This window comes from Tachyglossus aculeatus, chromosome 1, assembly GCF_015852505.1.
Source record: "Tachyglossus aculeatus isolate mTacAcu1 chromosome 1, mTacAcu1.pri, whole genome shotgun sequence".
NCBI classification, from domain to species: domain Eukaryota; kingdom Metazoa; phylum Chordata; class Mammalia; order Monotremata; family Tachyglossidae; genus Tachyglossus; species Tachyglossus aculeatus.
The window spans coordinates 2,943,516-2,962,106 of record NC_052066.1 but is presented as its reverse complement, the minus strand read 5'-3'; the positions used below and the strand labels follow the sequence as shown (position 1 = coordinate 2,962,106).

The following is an 18,591-nucleotide window of genomic DNA, read 5'->3' as shown; positions in this document are numbered from 1 at the left end:
GTGCCATTTTATCCCGCCTTACCTCCTTCCCCTCCCCACAGCACCTGTATATATGTATATATGTTCGCACACATTTACTACTCTATTTATTTTATTGGTGCATATTTATTCTATTGATTTTATTTGGTTAATATGTTTTGTTCTCTGTCTCCCCTTTCTAGACTGTGAGCCCACTGTTGGGTAGGGACCGTCTCTAGATGTTGCCAACTTGGACTTCCCAAGCGCTTAGTCCAGTGCTCTGCACACAGTAAGCGCTCAATAAATACGATTGAATGAATGAATAAATATGATTGAATGAATGATCAGAGTCTCCATCACTGGCGGGGTCCGCGCATGTTGTCAGTGGGCCCGTCATGGGCTGATCGGGGGGCGGCCTTCTGGATGTTGGATGTTGTGCAGAGCGCTGTGCTCGATGGCTGCCTGTAGGAAAAAGAAGTGGAAGACAATAATAATAATAATGATGGCATTTATTAAACGCTTACTATGTGGAAAGCACTGTTTTAAGCGCTGGGGAGGTTGCGAGGTGATCAGGTTGTCCCTCGTGGGGCTCACAGTCTTAATCCCCTGTTTCCAGATGAGGGAACTGAGGCCCAGAGAAGTGAGGTGACTTGCCCAAAGTCACACAGCTGACAATTGGCGGAGCTGGGATTTGAACCCATGACCTCTGACTCCAAAGCCCGGGCTCTTTTCTACTGAGCCAGTTCAGGCTCCTGGAGGAGGTGGGTTCCAGGAGGAGTACTCACCCAAGTGCTTAGTACAGTGCTCTGCACCAGCAAGCGCTCGATAAATACGATTGAATTGAATGAATGAATGAATGAATGGGATTAGGGGTGCTGGGATTAATCAGGGCAGGCTCCAGGAGGAGGGGGCGGTTTCAGGAGTATTCATTCATTCAATTGTATTTATTGAGCGCTCACTGTGTGCAGAGCACTGGACTAAGCGCTTGGGAAGTACAATTCGGCAACAGAGACAATCCCTACCCAACAATGGGCTCACAGCATTTAGTCCAGTGCTCTGCACACAGTAAGCACTCGATAAACACGATGGAATGAATGAATGGGATTAGGGATGCTGGGGTGAATCATGCATTCATTCATTCAATCGTATTTATTGAGCGCTTACTGTGTACAGAGCACTGGACTAAGCGCTTGGGAAGTCCAAGTCAGCAACCTATAGAGACGGTCCCGACCCAACAATGGGATCACAGTCTAGGAAGGGGAGACACACAACAAAACAAAACATTCTTTCATTCAAACATATTTATTGAGCGCTTATTGTGTGCAGGGCACTGTACTAAGTGCTTGGGAAGTACAAGTCGGCAACATATAGAGACGGTCCCTACCCAACAACGGGATCACAGTCTAGAAGGGGGAGACAGACGACAAAACAGAACATATGGACAGGTGTCAAAGTTGTCAGATCAAATAGAATTAAAGCTAGATTCATTCATTCATTCAATAGTATTTATTGAGCGCTTACTGTGTGCTGAGCACTGGACTAAGCGCTTGGGAAGTACAAGTTGGCAACATCTAGAGACGGTCCCGACCCAACAACGGTCTCACAGTCTAGAAAGGGGAGACAGACAACAAAACAGAGCATGTGGACAGGTGTCACAGTTGTCAGAACAAATAGAATTAAATCTAGATGCACATCATCGACAAAATAAATAGAATAGTAAATAGGCTTTGGAGTCGGGGTCATGGGTTCGAATACCGGCTCCACTACGTCTGCTATGTGACCTTGGGCAAGTCACTTAACTTCTCGGAGCCTCAGTTTCCTCATCTGTAAAATGGGGATGAAGATTGTGAGCCCCACGTGGGACAACCTGATCACCTTGTATCCCCCCCCCCCCAGTGCTTAGAACAGTGCCTTGCACATAGTAAGCGCTTAACAAATGCCATCGTTATTATTATTAGACTGTGAGCCCACTGTTTGGTAGGGACTGTCTCTATATGTTGCCAACTTGGACTTCCCAAGCGCTTAGTACAGTGCTCTGCACACAGTAAGCGCTCAATAAATACGATTGAATGAATGAATGATAGCAATCAATCTGTACAAACATATATGTTTGTACATATTTATTACTCTATTTATTTTACTTGTACATATCTATTCTATTTATTTTATTTTGTTAATATATTTGGTTTTGTTCTCTGTTCTCCCCTTTCTAGACTGTGAGCCCACTGTTGGGTAGGGAACCGTCTCTATGTGTTGCCAACTTGTGCTTCCCCAGGGCCAGCTGGTTGGAGAAGGGTCTCAATCCATCAATCAATCAATCGTATTTATTGCGCGCTGACTGTGTGCAGAGCACTGTACTCAGCGCTTGGGAAGTCCAAGTTGGCAACAGATAGAGACGGTCCCTACCCAACAGTGGGCTCACAGTCTAGAAGGAGGAGACGGAGAACAAAACCAAACATACTAACAAAATGAAATAAATAGAATAGACATGTACAAGTAAAATAAATACATAAATAAGTAAATAGAGTAATAAATAAATGGAGATATAAATGAATAAATAGAGTAATAAATAAATAAATAGAGCAATAAATAGAGAAATAAATAAATAAATAAATAGAGCAATATATAAATAGCGCAATAAATAAATAAATACATAGATAGATAGATATAGATAGATAGATATAGATAGATAGATAGATAGATATAGATAGATAGATAGAGATAGATAGATAGATAGATAGATAGGTAGATAGATATCATCATCATCAATCGTATTTATTGAGCGCTTACTGTGTGCAGAGCACTGTACTAAGCACTTGGGAAGTACAAGTTGGCAACATCTAGAGACAGTCCCTACCCAACAGTGGGCTCACAGTCTAGAAGGGGGAGGTAGATAGATAGATAAATAGATAGATAGATATAGATAGATAGATAGATAGAGAGATGATAGATAGATAGATAGATAGAATAGATAGATAGATAGATAGATTAGATAGATAGATAGATAGAGATAGATAGATAGATAGAGATAGATAGATAGATATAGAGATAGATAGATAGATAGATAGATAGATAGATATAGATAGATAGATAGATATAGATAGATAGATAGATAGATAGATAGATAGATAGATATAGATAGATAGATAGATATAGATAGATAGATAGATAGATGATAGATACATATAGATAGATAGATAGATAGATAGATAGATAGATAGATAGATATCATCATCATCATCAATTGTATTTATTGAGCACTTACTGCATGCAGAGCACTGTACTAAGCGCTTGGGAAGTACAAGTTGGCAACATATAGAGACAGTCCCTACCCAACAGTGGGCTCACAGTCTAAAAGGGGGAGGTAGATAGATAGATGATAGATAGATAGATAGATAGATAGATGATAGATAGATAGATGATAGATAGATGATAGAGATAGATAGATAGATCGATAGATAGAGATAGATGATAGATAGATAGATATAGATAGATGATAGATAGATAGATAGATAGATGATAGATAGATAGAGATAGATAGATAGATAGATAGATAGATAGATAGATAGATAGGTAGATAGATAGAGATGATAGATAGATAGATAGATAGGTAGATAGATTAGATAGATAGATAGATAGATAGATATAGATGATAGATAGATAGATATAGATAGATGATAGATAGATAGATAGATAGATGATAGATAGATAGAGATAGATAGATAGATAGATAGATAGGTAGATAGATAGATAGATAGATAGATAGATAGAGATAGGTAGGTAGATAGATAGATAGATAGATAGATAGATAGAGATAGAGATAGATAGATAGATAAATAGATATAGATAGATAGATAGATAGATAGATAGATGATAGATAGATAGATAGATAGATAGATATAGATAGATAGATAGATAGATATCATCATCATCATCAATCGTATTTATTGAGCACTTACTGCGTGCAGAGCACTGTACTAAGCGCTTGGGAAGTACAAGTTGGCAACATATAGAGACAGTCCCTACCCAACAGTGGGCTCACAGTCTAAAAGGGGGAGGTAGATAGATAGATAGATAGATAGATAGATAGATAGATGATAGATATAGATATAGATAGATAGATAGATAGATAGATAGAGATAGGTGATAGATAGATAGATAGATATCATCATCATCATCATGAATCGTATTTATTGAGCACTTACTGTGTGCAGAGCACTGTACTAAGCGCTTTGGAAGTACAAGTTGGCAACATATAGAGACAGTCCCTACCCAACAGTGGGCTCACAGTCTAAAAGGGGGAGGTAGATAGATAGATAGATAGATAGATAGATAGATAGATGATAGATAGATAGATAGATAGATAGATGATAGATATAGATAGATAGATAGATAGATAGATAGATAGAGATAGATGATTGATAGATAGATAGATAGATAGATAGATATCATCATCATCATGAATCGTATTTATTGAGCGCTTACTGTGTGCAGAGCACTGTACTAAGTGCTTGGGAAGTCCAAGTTGGCAACATATAGAGACAGTCCCTACCCAACAAGGGGCTCACAGTCTAAAAGGGGGAGGTAGATAGATAGATAGGTAGATAGATAGATAGATAGATAGATAGATAGATAGATAGATAGAAAGATAGATGATATAGATAGATAGATAGAAAGATAGATGATATAGATGGATAGATGGATAGATAGAGATAGATAGATAGATAGATGGATAGATGATAGATAGATAGATAGATAGATAGATAGACAGATAGAGTCCCGGCCACCTGGCCCCTGACACTGACCGGCTGTCACTCACGTCCGCAGGCCCGGGTGGACAAGGACCCGTCGGCCTACGTGAAGCTCTCGGTGGGCAGGAAGATCGTCAAGAGCAAGGTACGCGGGAGGGGAGGGGAGAACCATGCCCAGCCGGGGGGCAGGGGGAGGACTGTGGCTACAGTGCTCTGCACACGGTAAGCGCTCAATAAATACGATTGCATGAATGAATGACTTTCCCAAGCACTCAGCACACTGTGAGTGCTCAAGAAACACCACTGACGGATTGATTGATTGATGTCGCCTGGGTTGCTTGGGATCTTCTAGACTGGGAGCCCACTGTCGGGTAGGGACTGTCTCTATATGTTGCCAACTTGGACTTCCCAAGCGCTTAGTCCAGTGCTCTGCACACAGGAAGCACTCAATAAATACGATTGATTGATCGATTGATCTTGAGGGGCTTGGGGGCCGTCTGGGGCTTGGGGGTCGCGCTGCCCTTCCTGCTGTTGAATTTGGAGGAAAAGGCCTAAAAACAGAGATACGGTCACTTATAAAAATTTATAATAATAATGGCATTTGTTAAGCGCTTACTATGTGCAAAGCACCATTCTAAGCGCTGGGAAGGTTACAAGATGATCAGGTTGTCCCACGGGGGGCTCACAGTCTTAGCCCCCATTTTACAGATGAGGGAACTGAGGCTCAGAGAAGTGAAGTGACTTGCCCAAAGTCACACAGCAGACAGGTGGTGGAGCTAGAATTCGAACCCATGACCTCTGACTCCAAAGCCCGTGCTCTTTCCACTGAGCCACGCTGAGCCCGCTGTTGGGTAGGGACTGTCTCTATATGTTGCCAACTTGGACTTCCCAAGCACTTAGTCCAGTGCTCTGCACACAGTAAGCACTCAATAAATACAATTGAATGAATGAATGAATGTTGGGTAGGGACCGTCTCTATATGTTGCCATTTTGTGCTTCCCAAGCGCTTAGTACAGTGCTCTGCACACAGTAAGCGCTCAATAAATACGATTGATGATGATGAATAAATGCGATTGAAAGAATGAATGAATGTTGGGTAGGGACCATTTCTATATGTTGCCGACTTGGACTTCTCAAGCGCTTAATCCAGTGCTCTGCACACAGTAAGCGCTCAATAAATACGATTGAATGAATGAATGAATGTTGGGTAGGGACCATCTCTATATGTTGCCAACATGGACTTCCCAAGCGCTTAGTACAGTGCTCTTCACACAGTAAGTGCTCAATAAATATGATTGAATGAATGAATGAATGTTGGGTAGGGACCATCTCTATATGTTGCCAACATGGACTTCCCAAGCGCTTAGTACAGTGCTCTGCACACAGTAAGTGCTCAATAAATATGATTGAATGAATGAATGACTGTTGGGTAGGGACCATCTCTATATGTTGCCAACTTGGACTTCCCAAGCGCTTAGTCCAGTGCTCTGCACACAGTAAGTGCTCAATAAATACGATTGAATGAATGAAGGAAGGAAAGGCGGAAGGACTGGAACCCCAACTCCGATCAGCCCACTGGATTCCCCTCTTCCCCATCTCCCCATCCCGCCATCTTCCCATTCCACCTTCTCTCTGTCTCTCCATTCCCTCACCCCTCCATCTCCCCGCCCAGGGAAGCAGCGTGGCTCAGTGGAAAGAGCCCGGGCTTTGGAGTCAGAGGTCATGGGTTCAAATCCCGGCTCCGCCACTTGTCAGCTGTGTGACTTTGGGCAAGTCACTTCACTTCTCCGGGCCTCAGTTCCCTCATCTGGAAAATGGGGGCTAAGACTGTGAGCCCCCCATGGGACAACCTGATCACCTTGTAACCTCCCCAGCGCTTAGAACAGTGCTTTGCACATAGCAAGCGCTTAATAAAATGCCATTAAATAAAAAAGTCACTTCTCTGGGCCTCAGTTCCCTCATCTGGAAAATGGGGGCTAAGACTGTGAGCCCCCCGTGGGACAACCTGATCGCCTTGTAACCTCCCCAGCGCTTAGAACAGTGGTTTGTATATAGTAAGCGCTTAATAAATGCCATCATTATTATTATTATTATCTCTCCATCCCACCATTCATCCAATCATATTTATTGAGCGCTTACTGTGTGCAGAGCACTGTACTAAGCGCTTGGGAAGTCCAAGTTGGCAACATATAGAGACGGTCCCTACCCAACAACGAGTTCGCAGTCTAGAAGGGGATCCATCTCTGCCTCCCTCCATCTCTCCATCTCTGTATCTTTCATTCATTCATTCAATCGTATTCATTGAGCGCTTACTGTGTGCAGAGCACTGTACTAAGCGCTTGGGAAGTCCAAGTTGGCAACATATAGAGATGGTCCCTACCCAACAGCGAGCTCACAGTCTAGAAGGGGGAGACGTATCTCTGCATCCCTCCATCTCCCCATCTCTCCACTCATCTCTCATCCTCTCCCCTTCCTCCTAACACCCCTCTCCTTCTCCATTCATTCATTCATTCATTCAATCGTATTTATTGAGCGCTTACTGTGTGCAGAGCACCGTACTAAGCGCTTGGGAAGTCCAAGTTGGCAACATATAGAGACGGTCCCTACCCAACAGTGGGGTCATCTTCTATGTGGATGAGCCCCAGAGCCCCCCACCCCAATTGCCAGGGGAGGCGTGGGGGGGGGGGGGCGAGAGTACGGCGCTTAGTACAGTGCTCTGCATACAGTAAGCAAGCAATAAATACAACTGAATTAAATTAATTAATAAATGAATGGGATTAGGGTTGCTGGGATTAATCAGGGCAGGCTCCTGGAGGAGGGGGGTTTTAGGAGTATTAATTCATTCAATCAATCAATAAATCAATCGTATTCATTGAGCGCTTACTGTGTGCAGAGCACTGTACTAAGCACTTGGGAAGTACAAGTTGGCAATTGTATTTATTGCATGCTTACAGTGTGCAGAATGTGGGCACTGCGGATTATCCGCACGGCGGATGATCCACACGGCGGATAATCCACATGTCGGATAATCCACACGGCGGATAATCCACATGGCGGATAATCCACACAGCGGATAATCCAAACGGCGGATAATCCACATGGAGGATAATCAAGAGCAGACATTCTGATTTTTCTCCCCATTTCCCAGACCTGTGCCAACAGCAAGGATCCCGTGTGGAACCAAGTGTTCACCTTCTTCGTGGGCAGCGTGGAGGCCGAACGGCTGCATTTGAAGGTGGCGGGCCGAGAGGGGAGAGGGAGGCCGGGGACGCGGAGGGCGGCGAAGTGGAGGTGAAGTCTTCTGGACTGTGAGCCCACTGTTGGGGAGGGACCGTCTCTAGATGTTGCCAACTTGGGCTTCCCAAGCGCTTAGTACAGTGCTCTGCACACAGGAAGCGCTCAATAAATACGATTTAATGAATGAATGAATGAATGAATGTCTCCCCCTTCTAGACTGTGAGCCCACTGTTGGGTAGGGACCGTCTCTATATGTTGCCAACTTGGACTTCCCAGGCGCTTAGTACAGTGCTCTGCGCACAGGAAGCGCTCAATAAATACGATTGAATGAATGAATGAATGTCTCCCCCTTCTAGACTGTGAGCCCACTGTTGGGTAGGGACCGTCTCTATACGTTGCCAACTTGGGCTTCCCAAGCGCTTAGTACAGTGCTCTGCGCAGAGGAAGAGCTCAATAAATACGATTGAATGAATGAATGAATGAATGTGTCCCCCTTCTAGACTGTGAGCCCACTGTTGGGTAGGGACCGTCTCTATATGTTGCCAACTTGGGCTTCCCAAGCGCTTAGTACAGTGCTCTGCACACAGGAAGCGCTCAATAAATACGATTTAATGAATGAATGAATGAATGTGTCCCCCTTCTAGACTGTGAGCCCACTGTTGGGTAGGGACCGTCTCTATATGTTGCCAACTTGGGCTTCCCAAGCGCTTAGTACAGTGCTCTGCACACAGGAAGCGCTCAATAAATACGATTTAATGAATGAATGAATGAATGAATGTCTCCCCCTTCTAGACTGTGAGCCCACTGTTGGGTAGGGACCGTCTCTATATGTTGTCAACTTGGACTTCCCAAGTACTTAGTACAGTGCTCTGTGCACAGGAAGCGCTCAATAAATACGATTGAATGAATGAATGAATGAATGTGTCCCCCTTCTAGACTGTGAGCCCACTGTTGGGTAGGGACCGTTTCTATATGTCGCCAACTTGGACTTCCCAAGCGCTTAGTACAGTGCTCTGCGCACAGGAAGCGCTCAATAAATACGATTGAATGAATGAATGAATGAATGTGTCCCCCTTCTAGACTGTGAGCCCACTGTTGGGTAGGGACCGTTTCTATATGTTGCCAACTTGGACTTCCCAAGCGCTTAGTACAGTGCTCTGCGCACAGGAAGCGCTCAATAAATACGATTGAATGAATGAATGAATGAATGTGTCCCCCTTCTAGACTGTGAGCCCACTGTTGGGTAGGGACCGTCTCTATATGTTGCCAACTTGGGCTTCCCAAGCGCTTAGTACAGTGCTCTGCACACAGGAAGCGCTCAATAAATACGATTTAATGAATGAATGAATGAATGAATGTCTCCCCCTTCTAGACTGTGAGCCCACTGTTGGGTAGGGACCATCTCCATATGTTGCCAACTTGGACTTCCTAAGCGCTTAGTACAGTGCTCTGTGCACAGTAAGCACTCAATAAATATGATTGAATGAATGAATGAATGAATAAATGTCTCCCCCTTCTAGACTGTGAGCCCACTGTTGGGTAGGGACCGTCTCTCTATGTTGCCAACTTGGACTTCCCAAGCGCTTAGTACAGTGCTCTGCGCACAGGAAGTGCTCAATAAACACGACTGAATGAATGAATGAATGAATGAATGAATGAATGAATGTCTCCCCCTTCAAGACTGTGAGCCCACTGTTGTGTAGGGACCGTCTCTCTGTGTTGCCAACTTGGACTTCCCAAGCGCTTAGTACAGTGCTCTGCCCACAGGAAGTGCTCAATAAATATGAATGAATGTCTCCCCCTTCTAGACTGTGAGCCCACTGTTGGGTACGGACCGTCTCTAGATGTTGCCAACTTGGGCTTCCCAAGCGCTTAGTACAGTGCTCTGCACACAGGAAACGCTCAATAAATATGATTGAATGAATGAATGAATGTCTCCCCCTTCTAGACTGTGAGCCCGCTGTTGGGTAGGGACCGTCCCTATATGTTGCCAACTTGTACTTCCCAAGCGCTTAGTACAGTGCTCTGTGCACAGGAAGCGCTCAATAAATACGATTGAATGAATGAATGAATGAGTGAATGAATGTGGGGTGAGGAGAACCGAGGCTGGGTGGGCTAGTGGTTAGAGAGCTTGGGCCTGGGAATCACGAGGACCTGAGAAGCAGCGTGGCTCAGTGGAAAGAGCCCGGGCTTTGGAGTCAGAGGTCATGGGTTCGAATCCCGGCTCCGCCAATTGTCAGCTGTGTGACTTTGGGCAAGTCACTTCACTTCTCCGGGCCTCAGTTCCCTCATCTGTAAGGACCTGAGTTCTAATCAGAACTCAGTTCTTAGAGAAGCAGCGTGGCTCAGTGGAAAGAGCCCGGACTTTGGAGTCAGAGGTCGTGGGTTCGAATCCCGGCTCTGCCAAGTGTCAGCCACAGCCGTGGGGCTCGCAGCCTTCATCCCCCTTTTCCAGATGAAGGAACTGAGGCCCAGAGAAATGAAGTGACTTGCCCAAAGAGACCCAGCTGACAATTGGCAGAGCCGGGATTCGAATCCATGACCTCTGACTCCCAAGCCCGGGCTCTTCCCATTGAGCCACGCTGCTTCTCTACAAGGTTATCAAATTGTCCCACGGGGGGCTCCCAGTCTTCATCCCCATTTTCCAGATGAGATCACTGAGGCCCAGAGAAGCGAAGTGACTTGCCCAAAGTCACACAGCTGACAAGTGGCGGAGGCGGAATTTGAGTCCGCTGTTGGGTAGGGGCCGTCTCTATCTGTTGCCAACTTGTACTTCCCAAGCGCTTAGTACAGTGCTCTGCACACAGTAAGCACTCAATAAATACGATTGACTGAATATAATAATAATAATAATAATAATAATAATAACGATGGCATTCGTTAAGCGCTTACTATGTGCCGAGCACTGTTCTAAGCGCTGGGGGGATATAACGTGATCAGGTTGTCCCCCGTGGGGCTCACAGTCAATCCCCATTTTACAGATGAGGTCACTGAGCATTTGTTAAGCGCTTACTACATGCCAAGCACTGTTCTAAGCGCTGGGGGGGATACAAGGTGATCAGGTTGTCCCGCGTGGGGCTCACACTCATCACCCCATTTTACAGATGAGGTCACTGAGCATTTGTTAAGCACTTACTATGTGCACAGCACTGTTCTAAGCCCTGGGGGGGATACAAGGTGATCAGGTTGTCCCACGCGGGGCTCACACTCATCACCCCATTTTACAGATGAGTGAAATGAGGCTCCGAGAAGTGAAGTGACTTCCCCAAGGTCACACAACAGACATGTGGTGGTACTCGAAGTCACGACCTCTGACTCCAACTCTTTCCACTGAGCCACGCTGCTTCTCATTGCGGCTTATTGAGTGCTTACCATGTGCAGGGCACTGTACTAAGCGCTCGGGGAGAGAAGCAGCGTGGCTCGGTGGAAAGAGTACGGGCTCTGGAGTCAGAGGTCATGGGTTCAAATCCCGGCTCCGCCCCTTAGCTGTGTGACTTTGGGCAAGTCACTTAACTTCTCTGGGCCTCAGTTCCCTCATCTGGAAAATGGGGATGAAGACTGTGAGCCCCCCGTGGGACAACCTGATCACCTTTTAACCTCCCCAGCGCTTAGAACAGTGCTTTGCACATAGTAAATTCATAGTTAGACTGTTGGATAGGGACTGTCTCTATATGTTGCCAATTTGTACTTCCCAAGCGCTTAGTACAGTGCTCTGCACATAGTAAGCGCTCAATAAATACGATTGATGATGATGATGATGATAGTAAGCGCTTAATAAATGCCATCATTATTATTATTATTATTATTATTATTATTATTATTATTATTATCGGGGAGTACAATTCAGCAACAGATAGGGATAATCCCTGCCCAACCATGGGATCGCAGCCTAGAAAGGCGAGGCGACGGACAACAAAACACTGTCCAGGTGGGGAAATAGAGGCCCGGTGAGGAGGGGCCGGGGGCAGTTGTGTGGATGATCATCATCAATCGTATTTATTGAGCGCTTACGGTGTGCAGAGCACTGTACTAAGCGCTTGGGAAGTCCAAGTTGGCAACATATAGAGACGGTCCCCACCCAACAGTGAGCTCACAGTCTAAAAGGGGGAGATGGAGAACAAAACCAAGCATACTAACAAAATAAAATAAATGGGATAGAGATGTACAAGTAAAATAAATAAATAGAGTAATAAATATGTACAAACATCTATCCATATATACAGGTGCTGTGGGGAAGGGAAGGAGGTAAGATGAGGGGGATGGAGAAGGGGACGAGGGGGAGAGTAATAGAGTAATAAATATATACAAACATATATACATATATACAGGTGATATATACATATATACAGGTGATATACATATATACAGGTGTATATATATACAGGTGCACATATATACACGTGCAGGGCACTGTACTAAGCGCTTGGGAAGTCCAAGTTGGCAACATATAGAGACAGTCCCCACCCAACAGTGGGCTCACAGTCTAAAAGGGGGAGACAGAGAACAAAACCAAGCGTACTAACAAAACAAAATAAATAGGATAGATATGTACAAGTAAAATAAATAGAGTAATAAATATGTACAAACATCTATCCATATATACAGGTGCTGTGGGGAAGGGAAGGAGGTAAGATGGGGGGGGATGGAGAAGGGGACGAGGGGGAGAGTAATAGAGTGATAAATATGTACAAACATATATGCATATATACAGGTGATATATACATATATACAGGTGATATACATATATACAGGTGTACATATATACAGGTGCACATATATACACGTGCAGGGCACTGTACTAAGCGCTCGGGGAGTATAATTGGGCAACAGATAGGGACAATCCCTGCCCAACCAGGGGATCGCAGCCTAGAAAGGTGAGGCGACGGACAGTAAAACACCGTCCAGGTGGGGAAATAGAGGCCCGGTGAGGAGGCCGGGCGGAGTTGTGTGGATGATCATCATCAGTCGTATTTATTGAGCGCTTACTGTGTGCAGAGCACTGTACTAAGCGCTTGGGAAGTCCAAGTTGGCAACATATAGAGACGGTCCCCAACCAACAGTGGGCTCAAAGTCTAAAACGGGGAGACGGAGAACAAAACCGAGCGTACTAACAAAATAAAATAAATAGGATAGAGATGTACAAGTAAAATAAATAAATAGAGTAATAAATATGTACAAACATCTATCCATATATACAGGTGCTGTGGGGAAGGGAAGGAGGTAAGATGGGGGGGATGGAGAAGGGCACGAGGGGGAGAGTAATAGAGTAATAAATATGTACAAACATATATACATATATACAGGTGATATATACATATATACAGGTGATATACATATATACAGGTGTACATATATACAGGTGCACATATATACACGTGCAGGGCACTGTACTAAGCGCTTGGGAAGTCCAAGTTGGCAACATATAGAGACAGTCCCCACCCAACAGTGGGCTCACAGTCTAAAAGGGGGAGACGGAGAACAAAACCAAGCATACTAACAAAATAAAATAAATAGAATAGATATGTACAAGTAAAATAAATAGAGTAATAAATATGTACAAACATCTATCCATATATACAGGTGCTGTGGGGAAGGGAAGGAGGTAAGATGGGGGGGATGGAGAAGGGAACGAGGGGGAGAGTAATAGAGTGATAAATATGTACAAACATATATACATATATACAGATGATATATACATATTTACAGGTGATATACATATATACAGGTGTACATATATACAGGTGCACATATATACATGTGCAGGGCACTGTACTAAGCGCTCGGGGAGTATAATTGGGCAACAGATAGGGACAATCCCTGCCCAACCAGGGGATCGCAGCCTAGAAAGGCGAGGCGACGGACAACAAAACACCGTCCAGGTGGGGAAACAGAGGCCCGGTGAGGAGGCCGGGGGGAGTTGTGTGGATGATCATCATCAATCGTATTTATTGAGCGCTTACGGTGTGCAGAGCACTGTACTAAGCGCTTGGGAAGTCCAAGTTGGCAACATCTAGAGACAGTCCCCACCCAACAGTGGGCTCACAGTCTAAAAGGGGGAGACGGAGAACAAAACCAAGCGTACTAACAAAATAAAATAAATAGGATAGATATGTACCAGTAAAATAAATAAATAGAGTAATAAATCTGTACAAACATCTATCCATATATACAGGTGCTGTGGGGAAGGGAAGGAGGTAAGATGGGGGGGATGGAGAAGGGGACGAGGGGGAGAGTAATAGAGTAATAAATATGTACAAACATATATACATATATACAGGTGATATATACATATATACAGGTGATATACATATATACAGGTGTACATATATACAGGTGTACATATATACAGGTGCACATATATACACGTGCAGGGCACTGTACTAAGCGCTTGGGAAGTCCAAGTTGGCAACATATAGAGACAGTCCCCACCCAACAGTGGGCTCACAGTCTAAAAGGGGGAGACAGAGAACAAAACCAAGCGTACTAACAAAACAAAATAAATAGGATAGATATGTACAAGTAAAATAAATAGAGTAATAAATATGTACAAACATCTATCCATATATACAGGTGCTGTGGGGAAGGGAAGGAGGTAAGATGGGGGGGATGGAGAAGGGGACGAGGGGGAGAGTAATAGAGTGATAAATATGTACAAACATATATACATATATACAGGTGATATATACATATTTACAGGTGATATACATATATACAGGTGTACATATATACAGGTGCACATATATACATGTGCAGGGCACTGTACTAAGCGCTCGGGGAGTATAATTGGGCAACAGATAGGGACAATATCTGCCCAACCAGGGGATCGCAGCCTAGAAAGGCGAGGCGACGGACAACAAAACACCGTCCAGGTGGGGAAACAGAGGCCCGGCGAGGAGGGGCCGGGGGGAGTTGTGTGGATGATCATCATCAATCGTATTTATTGAGCGCTTACTGAGTGCAGAGCACTGTACTAAGCGCTTGGGAAGTCCAAGTTGGCAACATATAGAGACAGTCCCCACCCAACAGTGGGCTCACAGTCTAAAAGGGGGAGACAGAGAACAAAACCAAGCATACTAACAAAATAAAATAAATAGAATAGATATGCATAAGTAAAATACTGTACTGTACTGTAGAGAAGCAGCGTGGCTCAGTGGAAAGATCTCGGGCTTTGGAGTCAGAGGTCATGGGTTCAAACCCCGGCTCCGCCACTAGTCAGCTGGGTGACTTTGGGCAAGTCACTTCCCTTCTCTGGGCCTCAGTTCCCTCATCTGGAAAATGGGGATGAAGTCTGTGAGCCCCACGTGGGGCGACTTGATTACCTTGTATCTACCCCAGAGCTTAGAACAGTGCTTTGCACATAGTAAGCGCTTAATAAATGCCATTATTATTATTATTATTATTATTATTGTTATTATTATCGGGGAGTACAATTCAGCAACAGATAGGGATAATCCCTGCCCAACCATGGGATCGCAGTCTAGAAAGGTGAGGCGACGGACAACAAAACACCGTCCAGATGGGGAAACAGAGGCCCGGTCAGGAGGCCGGGGGGAGTTGTGTGGATGATCATCATCAATGGTATTTATTGAGCGCTTACTGAGTGCAGAGCACTGTATTAAGCGCTTGGGAAGTCCAAGTTGGCAACATATAGAGACAGTCCCTACCCAACAGTGAGCTCACAGTCTAGAAGGGGAATGAATGCCTCGCAGCCTTGCCGCCTCTCCATCAATCAATCAATTGTCTTTATTGAGCGCTTACTGTGTGCAGAGCACTGTACTAAGCGCTTGGGAAGTCCAAGTTGGCAACATATAGAGACGGTCCCCACCCAACAGTGGGCTCACAGTCTAAAAGGGGGAGACGGAGAACAAAACCAAGCATACTAACAAAATAAAATAAATAGGATAGATATGTACAAGTAAAATAAATAAATAGAGTAATAAATCTGTACAAACATCTATCCATATATACAGGTGCTGTGGGGAAGGGAAGGAGGTAAGATGGGGGGGATGGAGAAGGGGACGAGGGGGAGAGTAATAGAGTAATAAATATGTACAAACATATATACATATATACAGGTGATATACATATATACAGGTGTACATATATACAGGTGCACATATATACAGGTGCAGGGCACTGTACTAAGCGCTCGGAGAGTATAATTGGGCAACAGATAGGGACAATCCCTGCCCAACCATGGGATCGCAGCCTAGAAAGGTGAGGCGACGGACAACAAAACACTGTCCAGGTGGGGAAACACAGGCCCGGCGAGGAGGGGCCGGGGGGAGTTGTGTGGATGATCATCATCAATCGTATTTATTGAGCGCTTACTGTGTGCATAGCACTGTACTAAGCGCTTGGGAAGTCCAAGTTGGCAACATATAGAGACAGTCCCCACCCAACAGTGGGCTCACAGTCTAAAAGGGGGAGACGGAGAACAAAACCAAGCGTACTAACAAAATAAAATAAATAGAATAGATATGCACAAGTAAAATAAATAAATAAATAAATAAATAGAGTAATAAATATGTACAAACATATATATTTATTGGATGATCCCGGGGTGGGGGGTCTCCGGGCAGGTGATGGACGACGAGCAGGACTGCGTCCTGGGGGTCCTGGAGGTGGGCCTGGTCCCCGTCCTCGCCCAGCCGGACTCGGCCTTGGAAGAGCGATTCCAGTTGGCCCGCTCCGGCCTCGACAGCCTCCTCACCATGAAGCTCGTCCTCAGAGTGAGTCCTCCCTCTCCTCTCCTCTCTCCATTCCTTCCTTCGGTCCTATTTACTGAGCGCTTACTGTAACAGTAACCATAGTAATCAATCAATCAATCAATCGTATTTATTGAGCGCTTACTATGTGCAGAGCACTGTACTAAGCGCTTGGGAAGTACAAATTGGCAACACATGGAGACAGTCCCTACCCAACAGTGGGCTCACAGTCTAAAAGCGGGAGACGGAGAACAGAACCAAACATACCAACAAAATAAAATAAATAGGATAGAAATGTACAAGTAAAATAAATAAATAAATAAATAAATAAATAGAGTAATAAATATGTACAACCATATATACATATATACAGGTGCTGTGGGGAAGGGAAGGAGGTAAGATGGGGGGATGGAGAGGGGGACGAGGGGGAGAGGAAGGAAGGGGCTCAGTCTGGGAAGGCCTCCTGGAGGAGGTGGGCTCTCAGCAGGGCCTTGAAGGGAGGAAGAGAGCGAGCTTGGCGGAGGGGCAGAGGGATTGGGGGCATTCCGGGCCCGGGGGAGGACGTGGGCCGGGGGTCGACGGCGGGACAGGCGAGAACGAGGTACATTAATAACCATTGTTTTGTTAGTATATTTGGTTTTGTTCTCCGTCCCCCCCTTTTAGACTGCGAGCCCACTGTTGGGTAGGGACTGTCTCCATATGTTGCCAATTTGTACTTCCCAAGCGCTTAGTCCAGTGCTCTGCACATAGTAAGCGCTCAATAAATACGATTGATGATGTTTGTCCGTATTTGTTACTGTATTTATTTATTTTACTTGTACCTATCTATTCTATTTATTTTATTTTGTTAGTATGTTTGGTTTTGTTCTCTGTCTCCCCCTTTTAGACTGCGAGCCCACTGTTGGGTAGGGACTGTCTCCATATGTTGCCAATTTGTACTTCCCAAGCGCTTAGTCCAGTGCTCTGCACATAGTAAGCGCTCAATAAATACGATTGATGATGTTTGTCCGTATTTGTTACTGTATTTGTTTATTTTACTTGTACCTATCTATTCTATTTATTTTATTTTGTTAGTATGTTTGGTTTTGTTCTCTGTCTCCCCCTTTTAGACTGCGAGCCCACTGTTGGGTAGGGACTGTCTCCATATGTTGCCAATTTGTACTTCCCAAGCGCTTAGTCCAGTGCTCTGCACATAGTAAGCGCTCAATAAATACGATTGATGATGTTTGTCCGTATTTGTTACTGTATTTATTTATTTTACTTGTACATATCTATTCTATTTATTTTATTTTGTTAGTATGTTTGGTTTTGTTCTCCGTCTCCCCCTTTTAGACTGCGAGCCCACTGTTGGGTAGGGACTGTCTCCATATGTTGCCAATTTGTACTTCCCAAGTGCTTAGTACAGTGCTCTGCACATAGTAAGCGCTCAATAAATACGATTGATGATGTTTGTCCATATTTGTTACTGTATTTATTTATTTTACTTGTACCTATCTATTCTATTTATTTTATTTTGTTAGTATGTTTGGTTTTGTTCTCTGTCTCCCCCTTTTAGACTGCGAGCCCACTGTTGGGTAGGGACTGTCTCCATATGTTGCCAATTTGTACTTCCCAAGCGCTTAGTCCAGTGCTCTGCACATAGTAAGCACTCAATAAATACGATTGATGATGTTTGTGCATATTTGTTACTGTATTTATTTATTTTACTTGTACCTATCTATTTATTTTATTTTGTTAGTATGTTTGGTTTTGTTCTCCGTCTCCCCCTTTTAGACTGTGAGCCCACTGTTGGGTAGGGACTGTCTCCATATGTTGGCAATTTGTACTTCCCAAGCGCTTAGTACAGTGCTCTGCACACAGTAAGCGCTCAATAAATACGATTGATGATGTTTGTCCATATTTGTTACTGCATTCATTTATTTTACTTGTACCTATCT

The 18,591-nt window shown here is 44.3% G+C and overlaps 1 protein-coding gene across 1 annotated transcript in view; it reads left to right on the top strand.

The window, feature by feature from the left end:
* Positions 1-18,591, top strand: part of ESYT3 (extended synaptotagmin 3) — a 149,119-nt gene that overhangs the window by 105,142 nt on the left and 25,386 nt on the right. Inside the window, exons 15-17 of the mRNA XM_038752330.1 lie at positions 4,786-4,854; positions 7,858-7,944; positions 16,529-16,678. Of these exons, the coding sequence (XP_038608258.1) occupies positions 4,786-4,854; positions 7,858-7,944; positions 16,529-16,678 (306 nt within the window). The remainder of the gene's footprint in view (positions 1-4,785; positions 4,855-7,857; positions 7,945-16,528; positions 16,679-18,591) is intronic.